Raw genomic sequence first — 26855 nt, forward strand, 5'->3', positions numbered from 1 at the left:
AACGAATCCAACGCATCCTATGCCGTCATATTCCGCCTTGTATATTTTCCGCCATTTTGAATTATGTGAAAATCAATTAAAATGCTTCTCCTCCCTCAATTTTTGACCAATTCCTTCCAAACTTGGTAGATGGCAACGTTGCACTAAGCTGCACAAAAAACTTACCCGGTTTTTCGAATTTCATAAGCGTTTGGCCGTGGCTGCCAATCAAACTTGGATGTGCAGACGCGAAACAGGACGTGTGCTCATATCTTGGCAGCCCTTTGATCTTTCTTAACCAAACTTGGTGGGATTATGCCCCACCCCTCCATAAGTGCCCATACCACATTTGGTGCACTTTGGCCATTAGGGGGCGCTATAACTTTCCAAAATGTGTTTTGGCTCATATATAATTGAGCTCATATCTCAGCAGTCTTTTAGCACACACACACACACACACACACACACACACACACACACACACACCTAGTACACTTGAAGTAATTTCAGCCATCACAGTCAATCGAATTTGACGGTGAAGCCGTGCATGCCTCTAACCATCTGGTTGGAGGTACATTTCTGCTTGTAAACACTTCCTGTGCGTGCCTCTGACCGTCTGCCTGGTCAGTTCTTTCTGTTGCCATGGCAACTTAGGCTGGGTCACCCTGCTTGGCCCCGCATTGCTGCTTGCAGCTATATTTAGGGGCCAAGCAGCGAAGCTGGCGAAGGCCCCTAATGAGTTTGTCGGTTTTCTTATTATTATTATTATTATTATTATTATTCAACTTTCTTCTCCTATGGGATGTCAATGGCAGCCCATAGAACCACACATAGGAAAATGCTCAAATTTGGCACACACATTCTAGACAGTCTCAGCATTCCCCACAACAATTTTTAGGTCCCCACCCCCAACCCTCTAGCGCCACCAGCAGGTCAAAGTTGCAGGTACATTTCTGCTTGTAACTTTTGAACCGTTGGTCCGATTTTCAAAAACTTGGTACCCCTGGAATCCTTGGGTCAAGACGAATCCAAAGCACCCCATGACGTCATTTTCCGCCCATATAGTTTTCCCGCCATTTTGAATTTTGTGAAAATCAATTAAAATGCTTCTCCTCCCTCAATTTTGGACCAATTTCTCCCAAACTTGGTAGATGGCAACTTTCGACTAACCTCCACAAGAAACTTACCCGGTTTTTAGAATTTCATAAGCGTTTGGCCGTGGCAGCCAATCAAAATTGGAGGCGCAGACGCCAAACAGGAAGTGTGCTCATATTTCGGCCGGCCTTTGGCGTATCTGAACGAAACTTGGTGGGTTTATGCCCCACCCCTCCATGAAGGACCCCAAAGAATTTGGAACAAATTGGCTGCTAGGGGGCGCTATAACTAGGAAAAATGTCTTTTGGCTCATATCTCATGATGCCTTTTGGCTAGAAACAAAATTCCACTGCCTATGGAATCCTTGGCTCAAGACGAATCTATCGCACCCTATGACGTCATATTCTGCCTTGAGGATTTTCCGCCATTTTGAATTTTGTTAAAATCAATGAAATTCTATGGAAACCCATAGAACCGTCTGACGACAGGTTTTCAAATTTGGCACACTGATTCTAGGCTGGCTCAAGGTTCTTGTCAGCAAATTTCAACTCACCACCTCAAACTCTCTAGCGCCAACAACAGGCCAAAGTTGCATGTACATTTCTGCTTGTTACTTTTGAACCGTATGTCTGATCGTCAAAATCTGTGTATCGCTGGAATCCTTGGCTCAAAACGAATCAAACGCATCCTATGCCGTCATATTCCGCCTTGTATATTTTCCGCCATTTTGAATTATGTGAAAATCAATTAAAATGCTTCTCCTCCCTCAATTTTTGACCAATTCCTTCCAAACTTGGTAGATGGCAACGTTGCACTAAGCTGCACAAAAAACTTACCCGGTTTTTCGAATTTCATAAGCGTTTGGCCGTGGCTGCCAATCAAACTTGGATGTGCAGACGCGAAACAGGACGTGTGCTCATATCTCGGCAGCCCTTTGATCTTTCTTAACCAAACTTGGTGGGATTATGCCCCACCCCTCCATAAGTGCCCATACCACATTTGGTGCACTTTGGCCATTAGGGGGCGCTATAACTTTCCAAAATGTGTTTTGGCTCATATATAATTGAGCTCATATCTCAGCAGTCTTTTAGCACACACACGCACACACACACACACACACACACACACCTAGTACACTTGAAGTAATTTCAGCCATCACAGTCAATCGAATTTGACGGTGAAGCCGTGCATGCCTCTAACCATCTGGTTGGAGGTACATTTCTGCTTGTAAACACTTCCTGTGCGTGCCTCTGACCGTCTGCCTGGTCAGTTCTTTCTGTTGCCATGGCAACTTAGGCTGGGTCACGCTGCTTGGCCCCGCATTGCTGCTTGCAGCTATATTTATTATTATTATTATTCAACTTTCTTCTCCTATGGGATGTCAATGGCAGCCCATAGAACCACACATAGGAAAATGCTCAAATTTGGCACACACATTCTAGACAGTCTCAGCATTCCCCACAACAATTTTTAGGTCCCCACCCCCAACCCTCTAGCGCCACCAGCAGGTCAAAGTTGCAGGTACATTTCTGGTTGTAACTTTTGAACCGTTGGTCCGATTTTCAAAAGCTTGGTATCCCTGGAATCCTTGGGTCAAGACGAATCCAAAGCACCCCATGACGTCATTTTCCGCCCATATAGTTTTCCCGCCATTTTGAATTTTGTGAAAATCAATTAAAATGCTTCTCCTCCCTCAATTTTGGACCAATTTCTCCCAAACTTGGTAGATGGCAACTTTCCACTAAGCTCCACAAGAAACTTACCCGGTTTTTAGAATTTCATAAGCGTTTGGCCGTGGCAGCCAATCAAAATTGGAGGCTCAGACGCCAAACAGGAAGTGTGCTCATATTTCGGCCGCCCTTTGGTGTATCTTAACGAAACTTGGTGGGTTTATGCCCCACCCCTCCATGAAGGACCCCAAAGAATTTGGAACAAATTGGCTGCTAGGGGGCGCTATAACTAGGAAAAATGTCTTTTGGCTCATATCTCATGATGCGTTTTGGCTAGAAACAAAATTCCACTGCCTATGGAATCCTTGGGTCAAGACGAATCTATCGCACCCTATGACGTCATATTCTGCCTTGAGGATTTTCCGCCATTTTGAATTTTGTTAAAATCAATTAAATTCTATGGCAACCCATAGAACCGTCTGACGACAGGTTTTCAAATTTGGCACACTGATTCTAGGCTGGCTCAAGGTTCTTGTCAGCAAATTTCAACTCACCACCTCAAACTCTCTAGCGCCAACAACAGGCCAAAGTTGCATGTACATTTCTGCTTGTTACTTTTGAACCGTATGTCTGATCGTCAAAATCTGTGTATCGCTGGAATCCTTGGGTCAAAACGAATCCAACGCATCCTATGTCGTCATATTCCGCCTTGTATATTTTCCGCCATTTTGAATTTTGTGAAAATCAATTAAAATGCTTCTCCTCCTTCAATTTTTGGCCAATTCGTTCCAAACTTGGTATATGGCAACTTTGGACTAAGCTGCACATAAAACTTACCCGGTTTTTTGAATTTCATAAGCGTTTGGCCGTGGCAGCCAATCAAATTTGGCTGTGCAGATGCGAAACAGGAAGTGTGCTCATATCTCGGCGGCCCTTTGACCATTCTTAACCAAACTTGGTGGGATTATGCCCCACCCCTCCAAAAGGGCCCATACCACATTTGGTGCACATTGGCCATTAGGGGGCGCTATAACTTTCCAAAATGTGTTTTGGCTCATATATCATTGAGCTCATATCTCAGCAGTCTTTTAGCACACACACACACACACACACACACACACACACACACCTAGTACACTTGAAGTAATTTCAGCCATCACAGTCAATCGAATTTGACGGTGAAGCCGTGTATGCCTCTAACAATCTGGTTGGAGGTACATTTCTGCTTGTAAACACTTCCTGTGCGTGCCTATGACCGTCTGCCTGGTCAGTTCTTTCTGTTGCCATGGCAACTTAGGCTGGGTCACACTGCTTGGCCCCGCATTGCTGCTTGCAGCTATATTTAGGGGCCAAGCAGCGAAGCTGGCGAAGGCCCCTAATGAGTTTGTCGGTTTTCTTATTATTATTATTATTATTATTATTCAACTTTCTTCTCCTATGGGATGTCAATGGCAGCCCATAGAACCACACATAGGAAAATGCTCAAACTTGGCACACACATTCTAGACAGTCTCAGCATTCCCCACAACAATTTTTAGGTCCCCACCCCCAACCCTCTAGCGCCACCAGCAGGTCAAAGTTGCAGGTACATTTCCGCTTGTAACTTTTGAACCGTTGGTCCGATTTTCAAAAACTTGGTATCCCTGGAATCCTTGGGTCAAGACGAATCCAAAGCACCCCATGACGTCATTTTCCGCCCATATAGTTTTCCCGCCATTTTGAATTTTGTGAAAATCAATTAAAATGCTTCTCCTCCCTCAATTTTGGACCAATTTCTCCCAAACTTGGTAGATGGCAACTTTGGACTAAGCTCCACAAGAAACTTACCCGGTTTTTAGAATTTCATAAGCGTTTGGCCGTGGCAGCCAATCAAAATTGGAGGCGCAGACGCCAAACAGGAAGTGTGCTCATATTTCGGCCGGCCTTTGGCGTATCTTAACGAAACTTGGTGGGTTTATGCCCCACCCCTCCATGAAGGACCCCAAAGAATTTGGAACAAATTGGCTGCTAGGGGGCGCTATAACTAGGAAAAATGTCTTTTGGCTCATATCTCATGATGCGTTTTGGCTAGAAACAAAATTCCACTGCCTATGGAATCCTTGGGTCAAGACGAATCTATCGCACCCTATGACGTCATATTCTGCCTTGAGGATTTTCCGCCATTTTGAATTTTGTTAAAATCAATGAAATTCTATGGAAACCCATAGAACCGTCTGACGACAGGTTTTCAAATTTGGCACACTGATTCTAGGCTGGCTCAAGGTTCTTGTCAGCAAATTTCAACTCACCACCTCAAACTCTCTAGCGCCAACAACAGGCCAAAGTTGCATGTACATTTCTGCTTGTTACTTTTGAACCGTATGTCTGATCGTCAAAATCTGTGTATTGCTGGAATCCTTGGGTCAAAACGAATCCAACGCATCCTATGCCGTCATATTCCGCCTTGTATATTTTCCGCCATTTTGAATTATGTGAAAATCAATTAAAATGCTTCTCCTCCCTCAATTTTTGACCAATTCCTTCCAAACTTGGTAGATGGCAACGTTGCACTAAGCTGCACAAAAAACTTACCCGGTTTTTCGAATTTCATAAGCGTTTGGCCGTGGCTGCCAATCAAACTTGGATGTGCAGACGCGAAACAGGACGTGTGCTCATATCTCGGCAGCCCTTTGATCTTTCTTAACCAAACTTGGTGGGATTATGCCCCACCCCTCCATAAGGGCCCATACCACATTTGGTGCACTTTGGCCATTAGGGGGCGCTATAACTTTCCAAAATGTGTTTTGGCTCATATATAATTGAGCTCATATCTCAGCAGTCTTTTAGCACACACACACACACACACACACCTAGTACACTTGAAGTAATTTCAGCCATCACAGTCAATCGAATTTGACGGTGAAGCCGTGCATGCCTCTAACCATCTGGTTGGAGGTACATTTCTGCTTGTAAACACTTCCTGTGCGTGCCTATGACCGTCTGCCTGGTCAGTTCTTTCTGTTGCCAATGCAACTTAGGCTGGGTCACACTGCTTGGCCCCGCATTGCTGCTTGCAGCTATATTTATTATTATTATTATTATTCATCTTTCTTCTCCTATGGGAAGTCAATGGCAGCCCATAGAGCCACACATAGGAAAATGCTCAAATTTGGCACACACATTTTAGACAGTCTCAGCATTCCCCATAACAATTTTTAGGTCCCGACCCCCAACCCTCTAGCGCCACCAGCAGGTCAAAGTTGCAGGTACACTTCTGCTTGTAACTTTTGAACCGTTGGTCCGATTTTCAAAAACTTGGTATCCCTGGAATCCTTGGGTCAAGACGAATCCAAAGCACCCCATGACGTCATTTTCCGCCCATATAGTTTTCCCGCCATTTTGAATTTTGTGAAAATCACTTAAAATGCTTCTCCTCCCTCAATTTTTGACAAATTTCTCCCAAACTTGGTAGGTGGCAACTGTGGACTAAGCTGCACAAGAAACTTACCCGGATTTTAGAATTTCATAAGCGTTTGGCCGTGGCAGCCAATCAAAATTGGCTGCGCAGACGCCAAACAGGAAGTGTGCTCATATTTCGGCCGCCCTTTGGCGTATCTTAACGAAACTTGGTGAGATTATGCCCCACCCCTGCATGAAGGAACCCAAAAAAATTGGAACAAATTGGCTGCTAGGGGGCGCTATAACTAGGAAAAATGACTTTTGGCTCATATCTCATGATGCGTTTGGGGTAGAAACAAAATTCCACTATCTCTGGAATCCTTGGGTCAAGACGAATCTATCGCACCCTATGACGTCATATTCTGCCTTGAGGATTTTCCGCCATTTTGAATTTTGTTAAAATCAATGAAATTCTATGGCAACCCATAGAACTGTCTGACTAGAGGTTTTCAAATTTGGCACACTGATTCTAGGCTGCCTCAAGGTTCTTGTCAGCAAATTTCAACTCATCATCTCAAACTGTCTAGCGCCACCAACAGGTCAAAGTTGCAGGTACATTTCTGCTTGTTACTTTTGAACCGTACTTCTGATCGTCAAAATCTAAGCATCTTTGGGATCCTTGGGTCAACCCGAATCCAACGCACCCTATGGCGTCATATTCCGCCTGGTATATTTTCCGCCATTTTGAATTTTGTGAAAATCAATTAAAATGCTTCTCCTCCCTCAATCTTTGACCAATTCCTTCCAAGCTTGGTCGATGGCAACTTTGGACTAAGCTGCACATAAAACTTACCCGGTTTTTCGAATTTCATAAGCGTTTGGCCGTGGCGGCCAATCAAAATTGGCTGCGCAGACGCCAAACAGGAAGTGTGCTTATATTTCGGCCGCCCTTTGGCGTATCTTAACGAAACTTGGTGAGATTATGCCCCACCCCTGCATGAAGGAACCCAAAAAAATTGGAACAAATTGGCTGCTAGGGGGCGCTATAACTAGGAAAAATGACTTTTGGCTCATATCTCATGATGCGTTTGGGGTAGAAACAAAATTCCACTATCTCTGGAATCCTTGGGTCAAGACGAATCTATCGCACCCTATGACGTCATATTCTGCCTTGAGGATTTTCCGCCATTTTGAATTTTGTTAAAATCAATGAAATTCTATGGCAACCCATAGAACTGTCTGACTAGAGGTTTTCAAATTTGGCACACTGATTCTAGGCTGCCTCAAGGTTCTTGTCAGCAAATTTCAACTCATCATCTCAAACTGTCTAGCGCCACCAACAGGTCAAATTTGCAGGTACATTTCTGCTTGTTACTTTTGAACCGTACTTCTGATCGTCAAAATCTAAGCATCTTTGGGATCCTTGGGTCAACCCGAATCCAACGCACCCTATGGCGTCATATTCCGCCTGGTATATTTTCCGCCATTTTGAATTTTGTGAAAATCAATTAAAATGCTTCTCCTCCCTCAATCTTTGACCAATTCCTTCCAAGCTTGGTCGATGGCAACTTTGGACTAAGCTGCACATAAAACTTACCCGGTTTTTCGAATTTCATAAGCGTTTGGCCGTGGCGGCCAATCAAATTTGGCCGTGCAGATGTGAAACAGGAAGTGTGGTCATATCTCGGCAGTCCTTTGACCTTTCTTAACCAAACTTGGTGGGATTATGCCCCACCCCTCCAAAAGGTCCCATACCACATTTGGTGCACATTGGCCATTAGGGGGCGCTATAACTTTCCAAAATGTATTTAGGATCATATATCATTGAGCTCATATCTCAGCAGTCTCTTAGCACACACACACACCTAGTACACTTGAAGTAATTTCAGGCATCACAGTCAATCGATTTTGACGGTGACACCGTGCATGCCTCTACCCATCTGGCTGGAGGTACATTTCTGCTTGTAAACACTTCCTGTGCGTGCCTCTGATCGTCTGCCTGGTCAGTTCTTTCTGTTGCCATGGCAACTTAGGCTGGGTCACGCTGCTTGGCCCCGCATTGCTGCTTGCAGCTATATTTATTATTATTATTATTATTCAACTTTCTTCTCCTATGGGATGTCAATGGCAGCCCATAGAACCACACATAGGAAAATGCTCAAATTTGGCACACACATTCTAGACAGTCTCAGCATTCCCCACAACAATTTTTAGGTCCCCACCCCCAACCCTCTAGCGCCACCAGCAGGTCAAAGTTGCAGGTACATTTCTGCTTGTAACTTTTGAACCGTTGGTCCGATTTTCAAAAACTTGGTATCCCTGGAATCCTTGGGTCAAGACGAATCCAAAGCACCCCATGACGTCATTTTCCGCCCATATAGTTTTCCCGCCATTTTGAATTTTGTGAAAATCAATTAAAATGCTTCTCCTCCCTCAATTTTGGACCAATTTCTCCCAAACTTGGTAGATGGCAACTTTGGACTAAGCTCCACAAGAAACTTACCCGGTTTTTAGAATTTCATAAGCGTTTGGCCGTGGCAGCCAATCAAAATTGGAGGCGCAGACGCCAAACAGGAAGTGTGCTCATATTTCGGCCGGCCTTTGGCGTATCTTAACGAAACTTGGTGGGTTTATGCCCCACCCCTCCATGAAGGACCCCAAAGAATTTGGAACATATTGGCTGCTAGGGGGCGCTATAACTAGGAAAAATGTCTTTTGGCTCATATCTCATGATGCGTTTTGGCTAGAAACAAAATTCCACTGCCTATGGAATCCTTGGGTCAAGACGAATCTATCGGACCCTATGACGTCATATTCTGCCTTGAGGATTTTCCGCCATTTTGAATTTTGTTAAAATCAATGAAATTCTATGGAAACCCATAGAACCGTCTGACGACAGGTTTTCAAATTTGGCACACTGATTCTAGGCTGGCTCAAGGTTCTTGTCAGCAAATTTCAACTCACCACCTCAAACTCTCTAGCGCCAACAACAGGCCAAAGTTGCATGTACATTTCTGCTTGTTACTTTTGAACCGTATGTCTGATCGTCAAAATCTGTGTATCGCTGGAATCCTTGGGTCAAAACGAATCCAATGCATCCTATGCCGTCATATTCCGCCTTGTATATTTTCCGCCATTTTGAATTATGTGAAAATCAATTAAAATGCTTCTCCTCCCTCAATTTTTGACCAATTCCTTCCAAACTTGGTAGATGGCAACGTTGCACTAAGCTGCACAAAAAACTTACCCGGTTTTTAGAATTTCCTAAGCGTTTGGCCGTCGCTGCCAATCAAACTTGGATGTGCAGACGCGAAACAGGACGTGTGCTCATTTCTCGGCAGCCCTTTGATCTTTCTTAACCAAACTTGGTGGGATTATGCCCCACCCCTCCATAAGTGCCCATACCACATTTGGTGCACTTTGGCCATTAGGGGGCGCTATAACTTTCCAAAATGTGTTTTGGCTCATATATAATTGAGCTCATATCTCAGCAGTCTTTTAGCACACACACACACACGCACACACACACCTAGTACACTTGAAGTAATTTCAGCCATCACAGTCAATCGAATTTGACGGTGAAGCCGTGCATGCCTCTAACCATCTGGTTGGAGGTACATTTCTGCTTGTAAACACTTCCTGTGCGTGCCTATGACCGTCTGCCTGGTCAGTTCTTTCTGTTGCCATGGCAACTTAGGCTGGGTCACACTGCTTGGCCCCGCATTGCTGCTTGCAGCTATATTTATTAGGGGCCAAGCAGCGAAGCTGGCGAAGGCCCCTAATGAGTTTGTCGGTTTTCTTATTATTATTATTATTATTATTATTATTCAACTTTCTTCTCCTATGGGATGTCAATGGCAGCCCATAGAACCACACATAGGAAAATGCTCAAATTTGGCACACACATTCTAGACAGTCTCAGCATTCCCCACAACAATTTTTAGGTCCCCACCCCCAACCCTCTAGCGCCACCAGCAGGTCAAAGTTGCAGGTACATTTCTGCTTGTAACTTTTGAACCGTTGGTCCGATTTTCAAAAACTTGGTATCCCTGGAATCCTTGGGTCAAGACGAATCCAAAGCACCCCATGACGTCATTTTCCGCCCATATAGTTTTCCCGCCATTTTGAATTTTGTGAAAATCAATTAAAATGCTTCTCCTCCCTCAATTTTTGACCAATTTCTCCCAAACTTGGTAGATGGCAACTTTGGACTAAGCTGCACAAGAAACTTACCCGGTTTTTAGAATTTCATAAGCGTTTGGCCGTGGCAGCCAATCAAAATTGACGGCGCAGACGCCAAACAGGAAGTGTGCTCATATCTCTGCCGCCCTTTGGCGTATCTTAACGAAACTTGGTGGCTTTATGCACTACCCCTCCAAAATGGCCCACAAAAAATTTGGAACAAATGGGCTGCTAGGGGGCGCTATAACTAGGAAAAATGACTTTTGGCTCATATCTCATGATCCGTTTGGGCTAGAAACAAACTTCCACTGCGTCTGGAATCCTTGGGTCAAGACGAATCCATCGCACCCTATGACGTCATATTCTGCCTTGAGGATTTTCCGCCATTTTGAATTTTGTTAAAATCAATGAAATTCTATGGCAACCCATAGAACCGTCTGACTAGAGGTTTTCAAATTATGCACACTGATTCTAGGCTGCCTCAAGGTTCTTGTCACCAAATTTCAACTCACCACCTCAAACTCTCTAGCGCCACCAACAGGTCAAATTTGCAGGTACATTTCTGCTTGTTACTTTTGAACCGTATGTCTGATCGTCAATATCTTAGGATCGCTGGAATACGTCAATCAAAACGAATCCAATGCACCCTATAGCGTCATATTCCGCCTGGTATATTTTCCGCCATTTTGAATTTTGTGAAAATCAATTAAAATGCTTCTCCTCCCTCAATTTTTGACCAATTCCTTCCAAACTTGGTAGTTGGCAACTTTGGACTAAGCTGCAGAAAAACCTTACCCGGTTTTTAGAAATTCATAAGCGTTTGGCCGTGGCTGCCAATCAAATTTGGCGTTGCAGACGCAAAACAGGAAGTGTGCTCATATCTCGGCAGCCCTTTGACCTTTCTTAACCAAACTTGGTGGGATTGTGTCTCACCCATCCAAAAGGGCCCTTACCAGATTTGGTGCACATTGGCCATTAGGGGGCGCTATAACTTTCCAAAATGTCTTTTGGCTCATATATCATTGAGCTCATATCTCAGCAGTCTTTTAGCACACACAGACACACACCTAGTACACTTGAAGTAATTTCAGCCATCACAGTCAATCGAATTTGATGGTGAAGCCGTGCATGCCTCTAACCATCTGGTTGGAGGTACATTTCTGCTTGTAAACACTTCCTGTGCGTGCCTATGACCGTCTGCCTGGTCAGTTCTTTCTGTTGCCATGGCAACTTAGGCTGGGTCACACTGCTTGGCCCCGCATTGCTGCTTGCAGCTATATTTATTATTATTATTATTCAACGTTCTTCCGCCTCTGCAAGTCTATGGCAGCCCATAGAACCGTCTGGTAAAAAGTTGGGAAATTTTGCACACTGATTCTAGACAGTGTCAACATTAATCTCAGCGAATTTCAGGCCTCTACCTCAAACACTTTAGCGCCACCAACAGGTCAAAGTTGCAGGTACATTTCTGCTTGTAACTTTTGAACCGTTGGTCCGATTTTCAAAAACTTGGTATCCCTGGAGTCCTTGGGTCAAGACGAATCCAACGGACCCCATGACGTCATTTTCCGCCCATATAGTTTTCCCGCCATTTTGAATTTTGTGAAAATCACTTAAAACGCTTCTCCTCCCTCAATTTTTGAACAATTTCTCCCAAACTTGGTAAATCGCAACTTTGGACTAAGCTTCAAAGGAAACATACCCGGTTTTTAGAATTTCTTAAGCGTTTGGCCGTGGCAGCCAATCAAATTTGGCTGCGAAGACGCAAAACAGGAAGTGTGCTCATATCTCGGCCACCCTTTGGCGTATCTTAATGAAACTTGGTGGCGTTATGCAACACCACTCCCCAAAGGGCAACAACAAATTTGGAACAAATTGGCTGCTAGGGGGCGCTATAACTAGCAAAAATGTCTTTTGGCTCATATCTCATGATGCGTTTTGGCTAGAAACAAAATTCCACTATGTGAGGAATCTGTGGCTCAAAACGAATCCATCGCACCCTATGACGTCACTTTCTGCCTTGAGGATTTTCCGCCATTTTGAATTTTGTTAAAATCAATGAAATTCTATGGCAGCGCATAGAACCGTCTGATTAGAGGTTTTTAAACTTGGCACACTGATTCTAGGCTGCCTCCAGGATCTTGTCACCAAATTTCAACTCAGCACCTCAAACTGTCTAGCGCCACCAACAGGTCAAAGTCGCGGGTACATTTCTGCTTGTTACTTTTGAACCATACGTCTGATCATCAAAATCTTAGTAGTGCTGGAATGTTTGGGTCACAAGGAATCCAACGCACCCTGTCTCGTCATATTCCACCCAGGAGATTTTCCGCCATTTTGAATTATGTGCAAATCAATTAAAATGCTTCTCCCTCAATTTTTGAACAATTTCTCCCAAACTTGGTAGATGGCAACTGGGGACGAATCTGCATAAGAAACATACCCGGTTTTCAGACTTTCATAAGCGTTTGGCCGTGGCGGCCAATCAAAATTGGCTGGCAGATGCAAAACAGGAAGTGTGCTCATTTCTCGGCCACCCTTTGGCGTATCTTAAGAAAACTTGGTGGCATTATGCGCCACCCCTCCCGAAAGGGCAGCAAAAAATTTGGAACAAACTGGCTGCTAGGGGGCGCTATAACTAGGAAAAATGTCTTTTGGCTCATATCTCATGATGCGTTTTGGCCAGAAACAAAATTCCACTATGTCAGGAATCCTTGGCTCAAGCTGAATCCATTGGACTCTATGACGTCATATTCTGACTTGAGGATTTTCCGACATTTTGAATTTTGTTAAAATCAATGAAATTCGATGGCATCCCATAGAACCGTATGACTAGAGGTTTTCAAATTTTGCAGACTGATTCTTGGCTCCCTCAAGGGTCTTGTTACCAAATTTCAACTCAGCACCTCAAACTCTCTAGCGCCACCAACAGGTCAAAGTCGCAGGTACATTTCTGCCTGTTACTTTTGAACCATATGTCTGATCGTCAAAACCTTAGAATCTCTGAAATGGTTGGATCACACCGAATCCAATGCGCCCTGTCGCCTCATATTGCGCCTGGTAGATTTTCCGCCATTTTGAATTATGTGCAAATCAATTAAAATGCTTCTTCTCCCTCAGTTTTTGACCAATTTCTCCCAAACTTGGTAGACAGCAACTGTGCACGACGCTGCACAAGAATCTTACACGGATTTTCGAATTTCATAAGGGTTTGGCCGTGGCAGCCAATCAAATTTGGCTGCACAGATGCGAAAGAGGATGTGTGCTCACATCTCGGCCTCCCTTTAGGATATCTTAACGAAACTTGGTGGCATTATGCCAGACGCCACCACAAAGGTCCCCAAAAAACTTGGAAGAACTTGGCTGCTAGGGGGCGCTATAACTAGGAAAAATGACTTTTGGCTCATATCTCATGATGCCTTTGGGCTTGAAACAAAATTCCACTATCTCTGGAATCCTTGGCTCAAGCCGAATCCATCGCAGCCTATGCCTTCATATTCAGCCTTTAGGATTTTCTGCCATTTTGAATTTTGTAAAAATCAATTAAAATGCTTCTCCTCCCTCAATTTTTCACCAATTTCTCCCAAACTTGGTAGAGAGCTACTTTGGACTAAGCTGCACAAGGGCATTACCTGGCCCAAGTGCATTCTGCTGGCCTTCCGACTAGGCTCATATGCTGCTTGGCCCCCACATTGCTGCTTGCAGCTATATTTATTATTCAACTTTCTTCTCCTATGGGAAGTCAATGGCAGCCCATAGAACCACACATAGGAAAATGCTCAAATTTGGCACACACATTCGAGACAGTCTCAGCATTCCCCACAACAATTTTTAGGTCCCCAGCCCCAACCCTCTAGCGCCACCAGCAGGTCAAAGTTGCAGGTACATTTCTGCTTGTAACTTTTGAACCGTTGGTCCGATTTTCAAAAACTTGGTATCCCTGGAATCCTTGGGTCAAGACGAATCCAAAGCACCCCATGACGTCATTTTCCGCCCATATAGTTTTCCCGCCATTTTGAATTTTGTGAAAATCACTTAAAATGCTTCTCCTCCCTCAATTTTGGACCAATTTCTCCCAAACTTGGTAGATGGCAACTTTGGACTAAGCTGCACAAGAAACTTACCCGGTTTTTAGAATTTCATAAGCGTTTGGCCGTGGCAGCCAATCAAAATTGGAGGCGCAGACGCCAAACAGGAAGTGTGCTCATATTTCGGCCGGCCTTTGGCGTATCTTAACGAAACTTGGTGAGTTTATGCCATACCCCTCGCTGAAGGACCCCAAAAAATTTGGAACAAATTGGCTGCTAGGGGGCGCTATAACTAGGAAAAATGTCTTTTGGCTCATATCTCATGATGCGTTTTGGCTAGAAACAAAATTCCACTGCCTATGGAATCCTTGGGTCAAGTCGAATCTATCGCACCCTATGACGTCATATTCTGCCTTGAGGATTTTCCGCCATTTTGAATTTTGTTAAAATCAATGAAATTCTATGGAAACCCATAGAACCGTCTGACGACAGGTTTTCAAATTTGGCACACTGATTCTAGGCTTCCTCACGGTTCTTGTCAGCAAATTTCAACTCAGCATCTCAAACTCTCTAGCGCCAACAACAGGTCAAAGTTGCAAGTACATTTCTGCTTGTTACTTTTGAACCATATGTCTGATCGTCAAAATCTTAGTATGGCTGGAATCCTTGGGTCAACCCGAATCCAACGCACCCTATGGCGTCATATTCCGCCTGGTATATTTTCCGCCATTTTGAATTTTGTGAAAATCAATTAAAATGCTTCTCCTCCCTCAATTTTTGACCAATTCCTTCCAAACTTGGTACATGGCAACTTTGGACTAAGCTGCACTAAAAACTTACCCGGTTTTTCGAATTTCATAAGCGTTTGGCCGTGGCTGCCAATCAAATTTGGCTGTGCAGACGCGAAACAGGAAGTGTGCTCATATCTCGGCAGCCCTTTGACCTTTCTTAACCAAACTTGGTGGGATTATGCACCACCCCTCCAAAATGGCCCATACCACATTTGGTGCACATTGGCCATTAGGGGGCGCTATAACTTTCCAAAATGTGTTTTGGCTCTTACATCATTGAGCTCATATCTCAGCAGTCTTTTAGCACAGACACACACACACACACACACACACACACACACACACCTAGTACACTGGAAGTAATTTCAGCCATCACAGTCAATCGAATTTGACGGTGAAGCCGTGCATGCCTCTAACCGTCTGGTTGGAGGTACATTCCTGCTTGTAAACACTTCCTGTGCGTGCCTATGACCGTCTGCCTGGTCAGTTCTTTCTGTTGCCATGGCAACTTAGGCTGGGTCACCCTGCTTGGCCCCGGATTGCTGCTTGCAGCTATATTTATTATTCAACTTTCTTCTCCTATGGGATGTCAATGGCAGCCCATAGAACCACACATAGGAAAATGCTCAAATTTGGCACACACATTCTAGACAGTCTCAGCATTCCCCACAACAATTTTTAGGTCCCCACCCCCAACCCTCTAGCGCCACCAGCAGGTCAAAGTTGCAGGTACATTTCTGCTTGTAACTTTTGAACCGTTGGTCCGATCTTCAAAAACTTGGTATCCCTGGAATCCTTGGGTCAAGACGAATCCAAAGCACCCCATGACGTCATTTTCCGCCCATATAGTTTTCCCGCCATTTTGAATTTTGTGAAAATCAATTAAAATGCTTCTCCTCCCTCAATTTTTGACCAATTTCTCCCAAACTTGGTAGATGGCAACTTTGGACTAACCTCCACAAGAAACTTACCCGGTTTTTAGAATTTCATAAGCGTTTGGCCGTGGCAGCCAATCAAAATTGGAGGCGCAGATGCCAAACAGGAAGTGTGCTCATATTTCGGCCGGCCTTTGGCGTATCTTAACGAAACTTGGTGGGTTTATGCCCCACCCCTCCATGAAGGACCCCAAAGAATTTGGAACAAATTGGCTGCTAGGGGGCGCTATAACTAGGAAAAATGTCTTTTGGCTCATATCTCATGATGCGTTTTGGCTAGAAACAAAATTCCACGGCCTTTGGAATCCTTGGGTCAAGACGAATCTATCGCACCCTATGACGTCATATTCTGCCTTGAGGATTTTCCGCCATTTTGAATTTTGTTAAAATCAATGAAATTCTATGGAAACCCATAGAACCGTCTGACGACAGGTTTTCAAATTTGGCACACTGATTCTAGGCTGGCTCAAGGTTCTTGTCAGCAAATTTCAACTCACCACCTCAAACTCTCTAGCGCCAACAACAGGCCAAAGTTGCATGTACATTTCTGCTTGTTACTTTTGAACCGTATGTCTGATCGTCAAAATCTGTGTATCGCTGGAATCCTTGGGTCAAAACGAATCCAACGCATCCTATGCCGTCATATTCCGCCTTGTATATTTTCCGCCATTTTGAATTATGTGAAAATCAATTAAAATGCTTCTCCTCCCTCAATTTTTGACCAATTCCTTCCAAACTTGGTAGATGGCAACGTTGCACTAAGCTGCACAAAAAACTTACCCGGTTTTTCGAATTTCATAAGCGTTTGGCCGTGGCTGCCAATCAAACTTGGATGTGCAGACGCGAAACAGGACGTGTGCTCATATCTCGGCAGCCCTTTGATCTTTCTTAACCAAACTTGGTGGGATTATGCCCCACCCCTCCATAAGTGCCCATACCACATTTGGTGCACTTTGGCCATTAGGGGGCGCTATAACTTTCCAAAATGTGTTTTGGCTCATATATAATTGAGCTCATATCTCAGCAGTCTTTTAGCGCACACACACACACACACACACCTAGTACACTTGAAGTAATTTCAGCCATCACAGTCAATCGAATTTGACGGTGAAGCCGTGCATGCCTCTAACCATCTGGTTGGAGGTACATTTCTGCTTGTAAACACTTCCTGTGCGTGCCTATGACCGTCTGCCTGGTCAGTTCTTTCTGTTGCCATGGCAACTTAGGCTGGGTCACACTGCTTGGCCCCGCATTGCTGCTTGCAGCTATATTTTTCTATATTTCTGCATAAATATGACCTAAAACATCATCAGATGTTCACACAAGTCCTAAAAGTAGATAAAGAGAACCCAGTTAAACAAATGAGACAAAAATATTATACTTGCTCATTTATTTATTCAAGTCAAGTTTATTTGTATAGCGCTTTTAACAATAAACATTGTCGCAAAGCAGCTTTACAGAATTTGAACGACTTAAAACATGAGCTAATTTTATCCCTAATCTATCCCCGATGATGAAGCCTGTGGCGACGGTGGCAAGGAAAAACTCCCTCAGACAACATGAGGAAGAAACCTCGAGAGGAACCAGACTCAAAAGGGAACCCATCCTCATTTGGGCAACAACAGACAGCCTGACTATAACATTAACAGTTTTAACATGAAGTCAGTTTCGTTGATGTTATAAACTCTTCATTGATGGAAACTTGAGTGCAAAACTGTTCATGACAACTGCAGTCCTAAAGTTAGCAAGTCAGCTGTAGTCCTCAGCCATAAAAGCATGACTGTAAGAGTCCAGAGCGTCCTCCAGGTGTGACTTTCAACTGTCCTCATGGGGCCGTCCTCCACAGGAGCGATGCAATGAGACTCCAACCAGACACAGGGCACCAGGCTGGATCAGGCAGGTCCGAGGGGCAGAAGAGGTTCAGCATGTCGATCCCAGGACCGACATGTAACTCAGAGGGACAGATTTGGGGGGGGGAAACACAGGTTGTTAGGTATGCCCACTGTCACCTGAATAAGTGTAGGCAACAGGTGTCAATGTCTAAAAATAACACAAGTATTAAATCTGTGCGGTCGGGTCGCAGAGATGAGAGTCCTGACATCAGGCATAATACACAACAATGGCATGTTAATATGGTTAAAAAATATCATGACCTGCTCTGGCTGGATGGGTGATGGGAGCACACTCCTCAGCAATGAGACAGTTGGAATTATAGATCAGAGTGAGTGCAGGCAGATGCAGATGGGGCCCTTAGGGCTGGCCAAGACAATTCAGTTGTCTTGAGGAACATTTATTGAGGAAAACGACCCAATATTACATATCTGTGAGTGGCAAAAGTATGTGAACCTTTGCTTTCAGTATCTGGTGTGACCCCCTTGTGCAGCAATAACTGCAACTAAACGTTTGCGGTAACTGTTGATCAGTCCTGCACACCGGCTTGGAGGAATTTTAGCCCGTTCCTCCGTACAGAACAGCTTCAACTCTGGGATGTTGGTGGGTTTCCTCACATGAACTGCTCGCTTCAGGTCCTTCCACAACATTTCCATTGGATTAAGGTCAGGACTTTGACTTGGCCATTCCAAAACATTAACTTTATTCTTCTTTAACCATTCTTTGGTAGAACGACTTGTGTGCTTAGGGTCGTTGTCTTGCTGCATGACCCACCTTCTCTTGAGATTCAGTTCATGGACAGATGTCCTGACATTTTCCTTTAGAATTCACTGGTATAATTCAGAATTCATTGTTCCATCAATGATGGCAAGCCGTCCTGGCCCAGATGCAGCAAGACAGGCCCAAACCATGATACTACCACCACCATGTTTCACAGATGGGATAAGGTTCTTATGCTGGAATGCAGTGTTTTCCTTTCTCCAAACATAACACTTCTCATTTAAACCAAAAAGTTCTACTTTGGTCTCATCCATCCACAAAACATTTTTCCAATAGCCTTCTGGCTTGTCCACGTGATCTTTAGCAAACTGCAGATGAGCAGCAATGCTCTTTTTGGAGAGCAGTGGCTTTCTCCTTGCAACCCTGCCATGCACACCATTGTTCAGTGTTGTCCTGATGGTGGACTCATGAACATTAACATTAGCCAATGTGAGAGAGGCCTTCAGTTGCTTAGAAGTTACCCTGGGGTCCTTTGTGGCCTCGCCGACTATTACACGCCTTGCTCTTGGAGTGATCTTTGTTGGTCGACCACTCCTGGGGAGGGTAACAATGGTCTTGAATTTCCTCCATTTGTACACAATCTGTCTGACTGTGGATTGGTGGAGTCCAAACTCTTTAGAGATGGTTTTGTAACCTTTTCCAGCCTGATGAGCATCAACAACGCTTTTTCTGAGGTCCTCAGAAATCTCCTTTGTTCGTGCCATGATGCACTTCCACAAACATGTGTTGTGTAGATCAGACTTTGATAGATCCCTGTTCTTTAAATAAAACAGGGTGCCCACTCACACCTGATTGTCATCCCATTGACTGAAAACACCTGACTCTAATTTCACCTTCAAATTAACTGCTAATCCTAGGGGTTCACATACTTTTGCCACCCACAGATATGTAATATTGGATCATTTTCCTCAATAAATAAATGGCCAAGTATAATATTTTTGTCTCATTTGTTTAACTGGGTTCTCTTTATCTACTTTTAGGACTTGTGTGAAAATCTGATGTTTTAGGTCATATTTATGCAGAAATCTAGAAAATTCTAAAGGGTTCACAAACTTTTAAGCATCACTGTAAGTGATGTTAAACTGAACATTAAAGTTAATATTAGAAAACGATTCCATGGTGTTTTCTGATAGAGTAGCAGGGGTTTCTTTTTTCCCCCTTTTTTTTTTAACCACAAGATGTCACAAATGAGCTGATGTTAATTAGGCTATTAAAGCAACAAACTGTACTGGACTTCTTTCTGAGGAGTGACGTGATTGGACGTGGTCCTCCAGAATCTTTGATCAGAACTGTCTCCATCACAACGGTCTGTTATTCAGAAATAAGACTGTCATCATCACTGCTGAACCTGGTCCGGGCTTGAGGCAAATCCTGTTTGGTTTACTTGGCCAGAATTGCAGCAGTAGAGTAACCAGTTCCTTTCTGCACATGTGCGCGCATACACATTTTTTTTATATTAGCACTGTCGCCTCACAGCAAGAAGGTCCGGGTTCGAGCCCCGGGGCCGGCGAGGGCCTTTCTGTGTGGAGTTTGCATGTTCTCCCCGTGTCCGCGTGGGTTTCCTCCGGGTGCTCCGGTTTCCCCCACAGTCCAAAGACATGCAGGTTAGGTTAACTGGTGACTCTAAATTGAGCGTAGGTGTGAATGTGAGTGTGAATGGTTGTCTGTGTCTATGTGTCAGCCCTGCGATGACCTGGCGACTTGTCCAGGGTGAACCCCGCCTTTCACCCGTAGTCAGCTGGGATAGGCTCCAGCTCGCCTGCGACCCTGTAGGACAGGATAAAGCGGCTACAGATAATGAGATGAGATGGGTTATTAAATAGTTTGCCTGTTGTATTTCAGTGATGTAATGTTATTTATCTGCATGTTTTCTCAGTCCAAGTCTAGAAGCTTAAATACTAATGATGTAGAAGTGGTGGTGACTGATTTGGAGGGACACGTTGTTCACTCACTCTTCGGTAAATGGAGCGAGGCCTTGTATCTCGGGGACCCGCCCTCAGCCATCTGCATCTGGAGAGCCAGTAAGTTAGTTAATGGGAGGTAATGTTTGATTATAAAGCTGTTTTACAAGAAGAAAATCTGTACTGGTTTCTTTTGAGATTAACACTGTGTGTGTGTGTGTGTGTGTGTGTGTGTGTGTAGACCCAATGCCCGAGGACTATGAGCAATACTATGGCTTCACCCAATTTACTGTTGAATTGAATGAGCTGAATGAGAGTATGCGTCCATTCTTACCCCCAACAGATACGCGTTTCAGACCAGACCAGAGGTACGCTCACCTTTCACAGACAAAAAAAATCTTCAACCAATTATTAACCAAATCAGACAGCACACTAACTACCCAAACATCATCTATAGCAGGAGTTCCCAAGCACCTCCAAATGAGCATTATGAATTCAGGCCTTGACTACCTTACGGGGTTTTTTTTGTTTATTTTTTTAATTCCAGATTTACAATTAGGACCACTGTACCTTTTTATTATGGCAGTACCACATGGTTAACATAAGTGACTGACTAAAAATCAAAGAAATATTCCTTGCACTAGCTGATCAGTCGAGTGGAAGGGTTAAGGGTCGTGGTCATTTCTAAGCTTAATATATAAAATCTGAGTTTCCTTCATGACCCCATTTGTAAATGAAGAGAGCCCTAGTTTGGGAACCTCTGATCTCCAGAGTGCGTTCTGTTAAACGAGTTACTGTTAACTTGGTGCACAAACACCACATCTGATGACATTTCAGGTTGCTGGAGGAAGGAGATATTTCTGGAGCAGAAGAACAGAAAGAAAGGATCGAGTCACTGCAGAGGGAGAGAAGGAGAATACTACAGGAGAACAACATGACTCACACACCCCGGTTTTTCAAGTACGTAACCAGTGAAGGTTTTTTTTTTTTAATTCATTGAGTATTTTATTAGGAAAATTATACTAATACTAGGGCGGCACGGTGGTGTAGTGGTTAGCAGAGGTGGGACAAAGTCACTAATGTGCAAGTCACAAGTAAGTCTCAAGTCCTACCACTCAAGTCCGAGTCAAGTCACAAGTCAAGGCACTTTTGACCAAGTCAAGTCCAAGTCCAAGTCCTACCCAAGCCAAGTCGAGTCCAAGTCCAAGTCTCATTTTTTTCCAAGTCCCTAACAAGTCACCATTTATTCTACAGGCAATCAACACATTTTTGATCACAAATGTATTACCTCTCCACACTGCAGTGTATGTCCTCCTTTTCCAGTCACCTTGGATAAAAATGTCTGCTAAATGTAATGTAATGTCAATGATTCATAGAGGCAGCACAAGTAACTACAGTACACCCATTCTTTTCCATTTTAAAATGTTTTAGAGCTTGTGCCCCAAGACAATCAAAGAATCTCAGAGGAGACAATGATTAGTTAGTTAACGTTAGTAAAGCATCCTAAATTTTCAGTGAGTTTAGTTTGAGTGAGTCAGTGTACATCTGAGGCTAAGGGTGTGAGAATGAGTGAAAGTATGACCATTTCCTGAAATGTTTTATTGGAAAATTAGTGAGAAATTAAAACAAAATTCTAAACAAAACTAGTACTGGTACTGTGTAACAAAAATCATTTTCTTTTCATTTCATTCATGTCATTTTTCACATAAAAATGCTTTTCATGTGCATTTTAAGACATGAAACTCAAAGTCCAAGCTAACAGATGATCTGTGTACTTTTAGAATCAAAGAATGGTTTTCCTTCTGAAGTTAGGCACTGTCCCAACATACAACATGACATGCCTTTAACACAATACAACGTGACTTGAGTACGTTTGTGTGTGTGAGAGAGACCAACTAACTGACAAAAAATTCCGGAAATATCTGTTCTCCACTACTGAGAGAGGGATGTTGCATCCAATGACCAAATCTGTTAGTATTGAATTTGTGATGGCTTTTTGTTGTGGGTGGGTAGCATTGTACTGTCTATCTTTTGCAGTAAGGAATCCAGAAATGGACGGCTGCTCTGTCTCACTTGGGATGATCTTGTTCTTCAGATATTCTGCAAATCTAAACAAGAAAAAAAAAGTAAAATTAGTAGGCCTACTTGTTTTCTGTTTTTAATCATGTAGACATTAACATGTTTTTATCATTTTCAATATCAAAGTCTGAGTTCATTTAATCCGAACATATTTGTTTATACACAGTATAATGTTTAATACAAGCCAGCCAGGATGTTCCCTTAAGCAGTTTAGCTAGACCACAATGCATTCACTAAACACTCGCTAAAATACCGGTAGCCTCAGTAAACACAGAACGTTGTGACGATGTAGAATCAGAGTCCTCTAGGGCTCTGGCCAGAATGTGAGAATGAAGCCCTGGCAACATTCTAGAGAGCCGTATAATAAAGTAGAATAAACAGTTGTGAATTTCAGAATGTTCAGCAGAATCCTCCAGATCCAAGTTGCGTGCTTTTGGCGAATTTGGTTTCTCGCCAGAGACTAATAAATGTACTGGTAAAGCCATGCTACAGTATGTAGAGGCATTGTGTGCCCTGTCGTTTGGGTAAGACTGTGGGATAATGCTTTGCGCCGGAGTAGGCTACACTCCAATCTGTTGGGATGTACTGCGCTATAAAACGTCAGCTGAGCTTACATTTTACATACTGTAGCCCAAATGGCCCATTATTCACATTGCCTACATGACACCAGAGAGAGGAAGAGAATAGAATTGAATGTCTCTGATGACGTGTAATCCCAGCACTAATAACACACATCGCACAGCGTCCACAACTTGGTGCAGTACGTAGCAAACAGTTAAACGCCTGGTTTAACTTGCATTGCTAGTCATCTCGTCTCAGTGGTTTAAATGCCTTTCATGACAAGCACTGACTTTCCCACTGCAAAGAGCGAACTTCTGTTTTACATACTTAGTTTGCAGCCTGGGTAACTGTTTATTTGATTCACGTTTTATCCTTTCCTGTCCGGTTCTTATCATAAGTCTGTGTCGTTCTGACCAGAGCCTTTATAACAATCTTGTAAACGTTCTCTGCTCTGACCAAATCACCACCTTCTGGCTATGCCTTCCCAATGTGTGTTAACTGGTAGCCTAGCCCACATAATCTAACACTAGACTGAACACAATAGCAATCCAATAAAAAAATCTACTTCACTATTTTGCATTCAGCAAAGCAAAACAAATCCTTGACAGCGTTAATACATTAACACATTCCACTTCTAGCCACCAACTAGCCTGTACAGATTCTTGCTAGCTGTAGCCTAGCTTTGTTACTTACTTGTCCTTATGCAGCCTCAGGTGACGAGCGAAGTTTGATGTGGTTGACTGGCTGTCCGAAATTGTGGCTCCACATGTTCTGCACGTAGCAATGCGTTTGCCATCTGTATTGGAGTATTCTTTAAATCCAAAGGAAATTACGCGGGGAATCATGTTTTTATCCGTCCGTTCATCATTCAGCGTCATCAATGTTCAGCGTCCTCGTTGCCCATCACCGTTTGGTTTTTCATTTGAACCAGTTGAAGTGCTTGAGTGACACCTAGTGCTAGTGGATTGAGCTGCCGTAGCCTAGGACAAGGAGCTACACCGCATTCAAATAATAACGAGTGTACTTGGATTCAAAATCGAGGGGGGGAAAAAAAGAATATTTATACCTGATACGCCAAGTCATTGCAAGCTAAAACTGTCAAGTCCAAGTCAAGTCTCGAGTCAACAGCGTGCAAGTCCGAGTCGAGTTGCAAGTCATTCCTCATCTAGGGATTTCAAGTCTCAAGTCATCAAAATGGTGACTCGAGTCTGACTCGAGTCCAAGTCACATGACTCGAGTCCACATGTCTGGTGGTTAGCACTGTCGCCTCACAGCAAGAAGGTCCTGGGTTTGAGCCCCGTGGCCGGCGAGAGCCTTTCTGTGCGGAGTTTGCATGTTCTCCCCGTGGGTTTCCTCCGGGTGCTCCGGTTTCCCCCACAGTCCAAAGACATGCAGGTTAGGTTAACTGGTGACTCTAAATTGAGCGTAGGTGTGAATGTGAGTGTGAATGGTTGTCTGTGTCTATGTGTCAGCCCTGTGATGACCTGGCGACTTGTCCAGGGTGAACCCCGCCTTTCGCCCGTAGTCAGCTGGGATAGGATCCAGTTCACGACCCTGCACAGGATAAGCGGCTACAGATGATGGATGGATGGATACTAATAATAATCCTGCTTAGGGTGTCCCTTTGCTCTCAGAACATCCTCAATTCTTCATGATTCCACATGATGTTGGAAACCTTCCTTTGAGGTTCCGGTCTGTGTTGACACGATCACATCATGCGGATTCCTGCACATTTTTCAGGTGTGCACTCCCTTGTCCTGTTCTACCACTTCGCAGAGGTGTTCTACTGGAATCACAGCTGGTGACTGAAGGCCACTGAAGAACACTGAACTCATTGTTCAGATTCGCTTATTGATCTGCTCAGGGCCTTGGCTCTGGACTGTCGCTGATTAACTAAGCCTAACCGTAATACTGTGATCTATGCTACAAGAAGCGACAGCCAGACCTTCCTGAGTGGGACAGATACCGTCCTGCCCAAAAAGGCCATCCTTGCTTTCAAAACTCATTCACTTATCACTAAAGCCCACATTGATTCTGGGAGCACCTTCTGGACATCCAGCAGAGTTCAGGGCCTGCTATCTGTGCCTAAGACACCCAGACTGCTCTCGTTAGTCCTCTCTAGCATCTGGACCCCACTCCCACCCATGCTGCAGTCTTCCCTGTCAGAGTGCCAGTTTGTCCACACTTCTCACAAATAAAGCTATTAATAATGGCCGCAAAAGAATGACGCATTCACTGAACACGCTCGGTGTTGGTCATGCCAAACATATTCCACTGACCATCAGTCATTGCTTTCTGGGGAGGGTTTCAGACGGCTCCACTGTGGATCGCCTCTGTTTGTTTCAGTCTTTTAAACAACACAAAAAATGTTCTTCAAACGGAAAAACACAGGAAATGATGCAGAAGTTCTTCATGTTTAAACAGGCATACAATTTGAAAATGGTCACGACATCAAAAGAACATGATGCATTTCTTTCTCTCTTCATTTTTATCCTTAGGCGGTCTGAAGATGACTCATGGATCAGCAATGGCACGTACTGGGCGGTGAGGGAGGATCCTGGCTTCAGCAGACTGGACTTCCCTGTGCTCTGGTGACCAGACTGGGACTTTCCCAGCGTTACTGTGCTTTAGACCAGATTAGTTTTTTTCTGCTACAGAGTGAACGGTGGGCTGATACTTTCGCTGATGAGCTTTGATTGGCTTTTTTAAATAAATAATAATATGTGCCCATTTACTTTGCACAAATTGCCTTATATCAAAAATCATACTGTTTTTCTGTAAAATTATTGGGCCTTTTTTTCCCTGGATGCAGGCATTTTTATATAATTTTTCAGTCGTTAGAACAAGTTTATTGGTGCTGTGGGTTCCTAATGGGGAAAACTGTTGCTCAGTGATATTGCTGGATAAACTGCTAAAAATCTAGTCAAAGATGCTCTGTACTTTCATAATACAGTGATTTTTACATATTTCACCAGTCATGTCTCACTTGACTTACCAATGAGGTAATATGTGATACAGATGTGAACTTTGTTATGCTGAAAATCAGTGTGTGTGAGGTCTATGGGTGAAGGTAACAGGAGAACAAAACACACGAACACAGTGGAGCAATAAAAATGCACTGTGTGTTTCTCTGTTGTTCTGGTGTTATGTTGTAACTTCATGCAAAAAAAACAAAGGTGTGTGTGTGTGTGTCATCCCCATGCAATTACTACTCCTTTGGTCATGGATCATGCAGACTTCTACCATGAAACAACATCGTTCTCTCAGTTACAATCATTCATTCATTCATTCTCCTACTTTTCATGGATGGGGGTCACAGTTACACTATACAGTTCAGCAATATTTTGTAACATGCCTGACATAGAAGTACCATATATATATATATATATATATATATATATATATATATATATATATATATACACACTCACCGGCCACTTTATTAGGAACACTCATACCGTACATCCACCTGCAGGTCTCTAATCAGCCGATCCCTCGACAGCAGCACAATACATCAAATCACACAGATACAAATCAAGAGCTTCAGTTAATGTTCACTTCAAATGTCAGAATGGGAAAAATTCTG

The 26855-nt window shown here is 43.6% G+C and overlaps 1 protein-coding gene across 4 annotated transcripts in view; it reads left to right on the forward strand.

Annotated features, from left to right (window-relative positions):
- osbpl3a (oxysterol binding protein-like 3a) overlaps nt 1-26404 on the forward strand; it is a 79249-nt gene extending 52845 nt beyond the window's left edge. For all 4 annotated transcript variants that reach the window (XM_060905008.1, XM_060905009.1, XM_060905010.1 and 1 more), the window contains 4 exons: nt 20605-20749; nt 20871-20997; nt 21467-21589; nt 25768-26404. In XM_060905008.1, the coding sequence (XP_060760991.1) occupies nt 20605-20749; nt 20871-20997; nt 21467-21589; nt 25768-25864 (492 nt within the window). In that variant the 3' untranslated portion in view covers nt 25865-26404. The remainder of the gene's footprint in view (nt 1-20604; nt 20750-20870; nt 20998-21466; nt 21590-25767) is intronic.
- Nucleotides 26405-26855: the final 451 nt, after the last annotated feature.

Source organism: Neoarius graeffei, chromosome 22 (genome assembly GCF_027579695.1).
Source record: "Neoarius graeffei isolate fNeoGra1 chromosome 22, fNeoGra1.pri, whole genome shotgun sequence".
In the NCBI taxonomy this organism is placed as follows: Eukaryota; Metazoa; Chordata; class Actinopteri; order Siluriformes; family Ariidae; genus Neoarius; species Neoarius graeffei.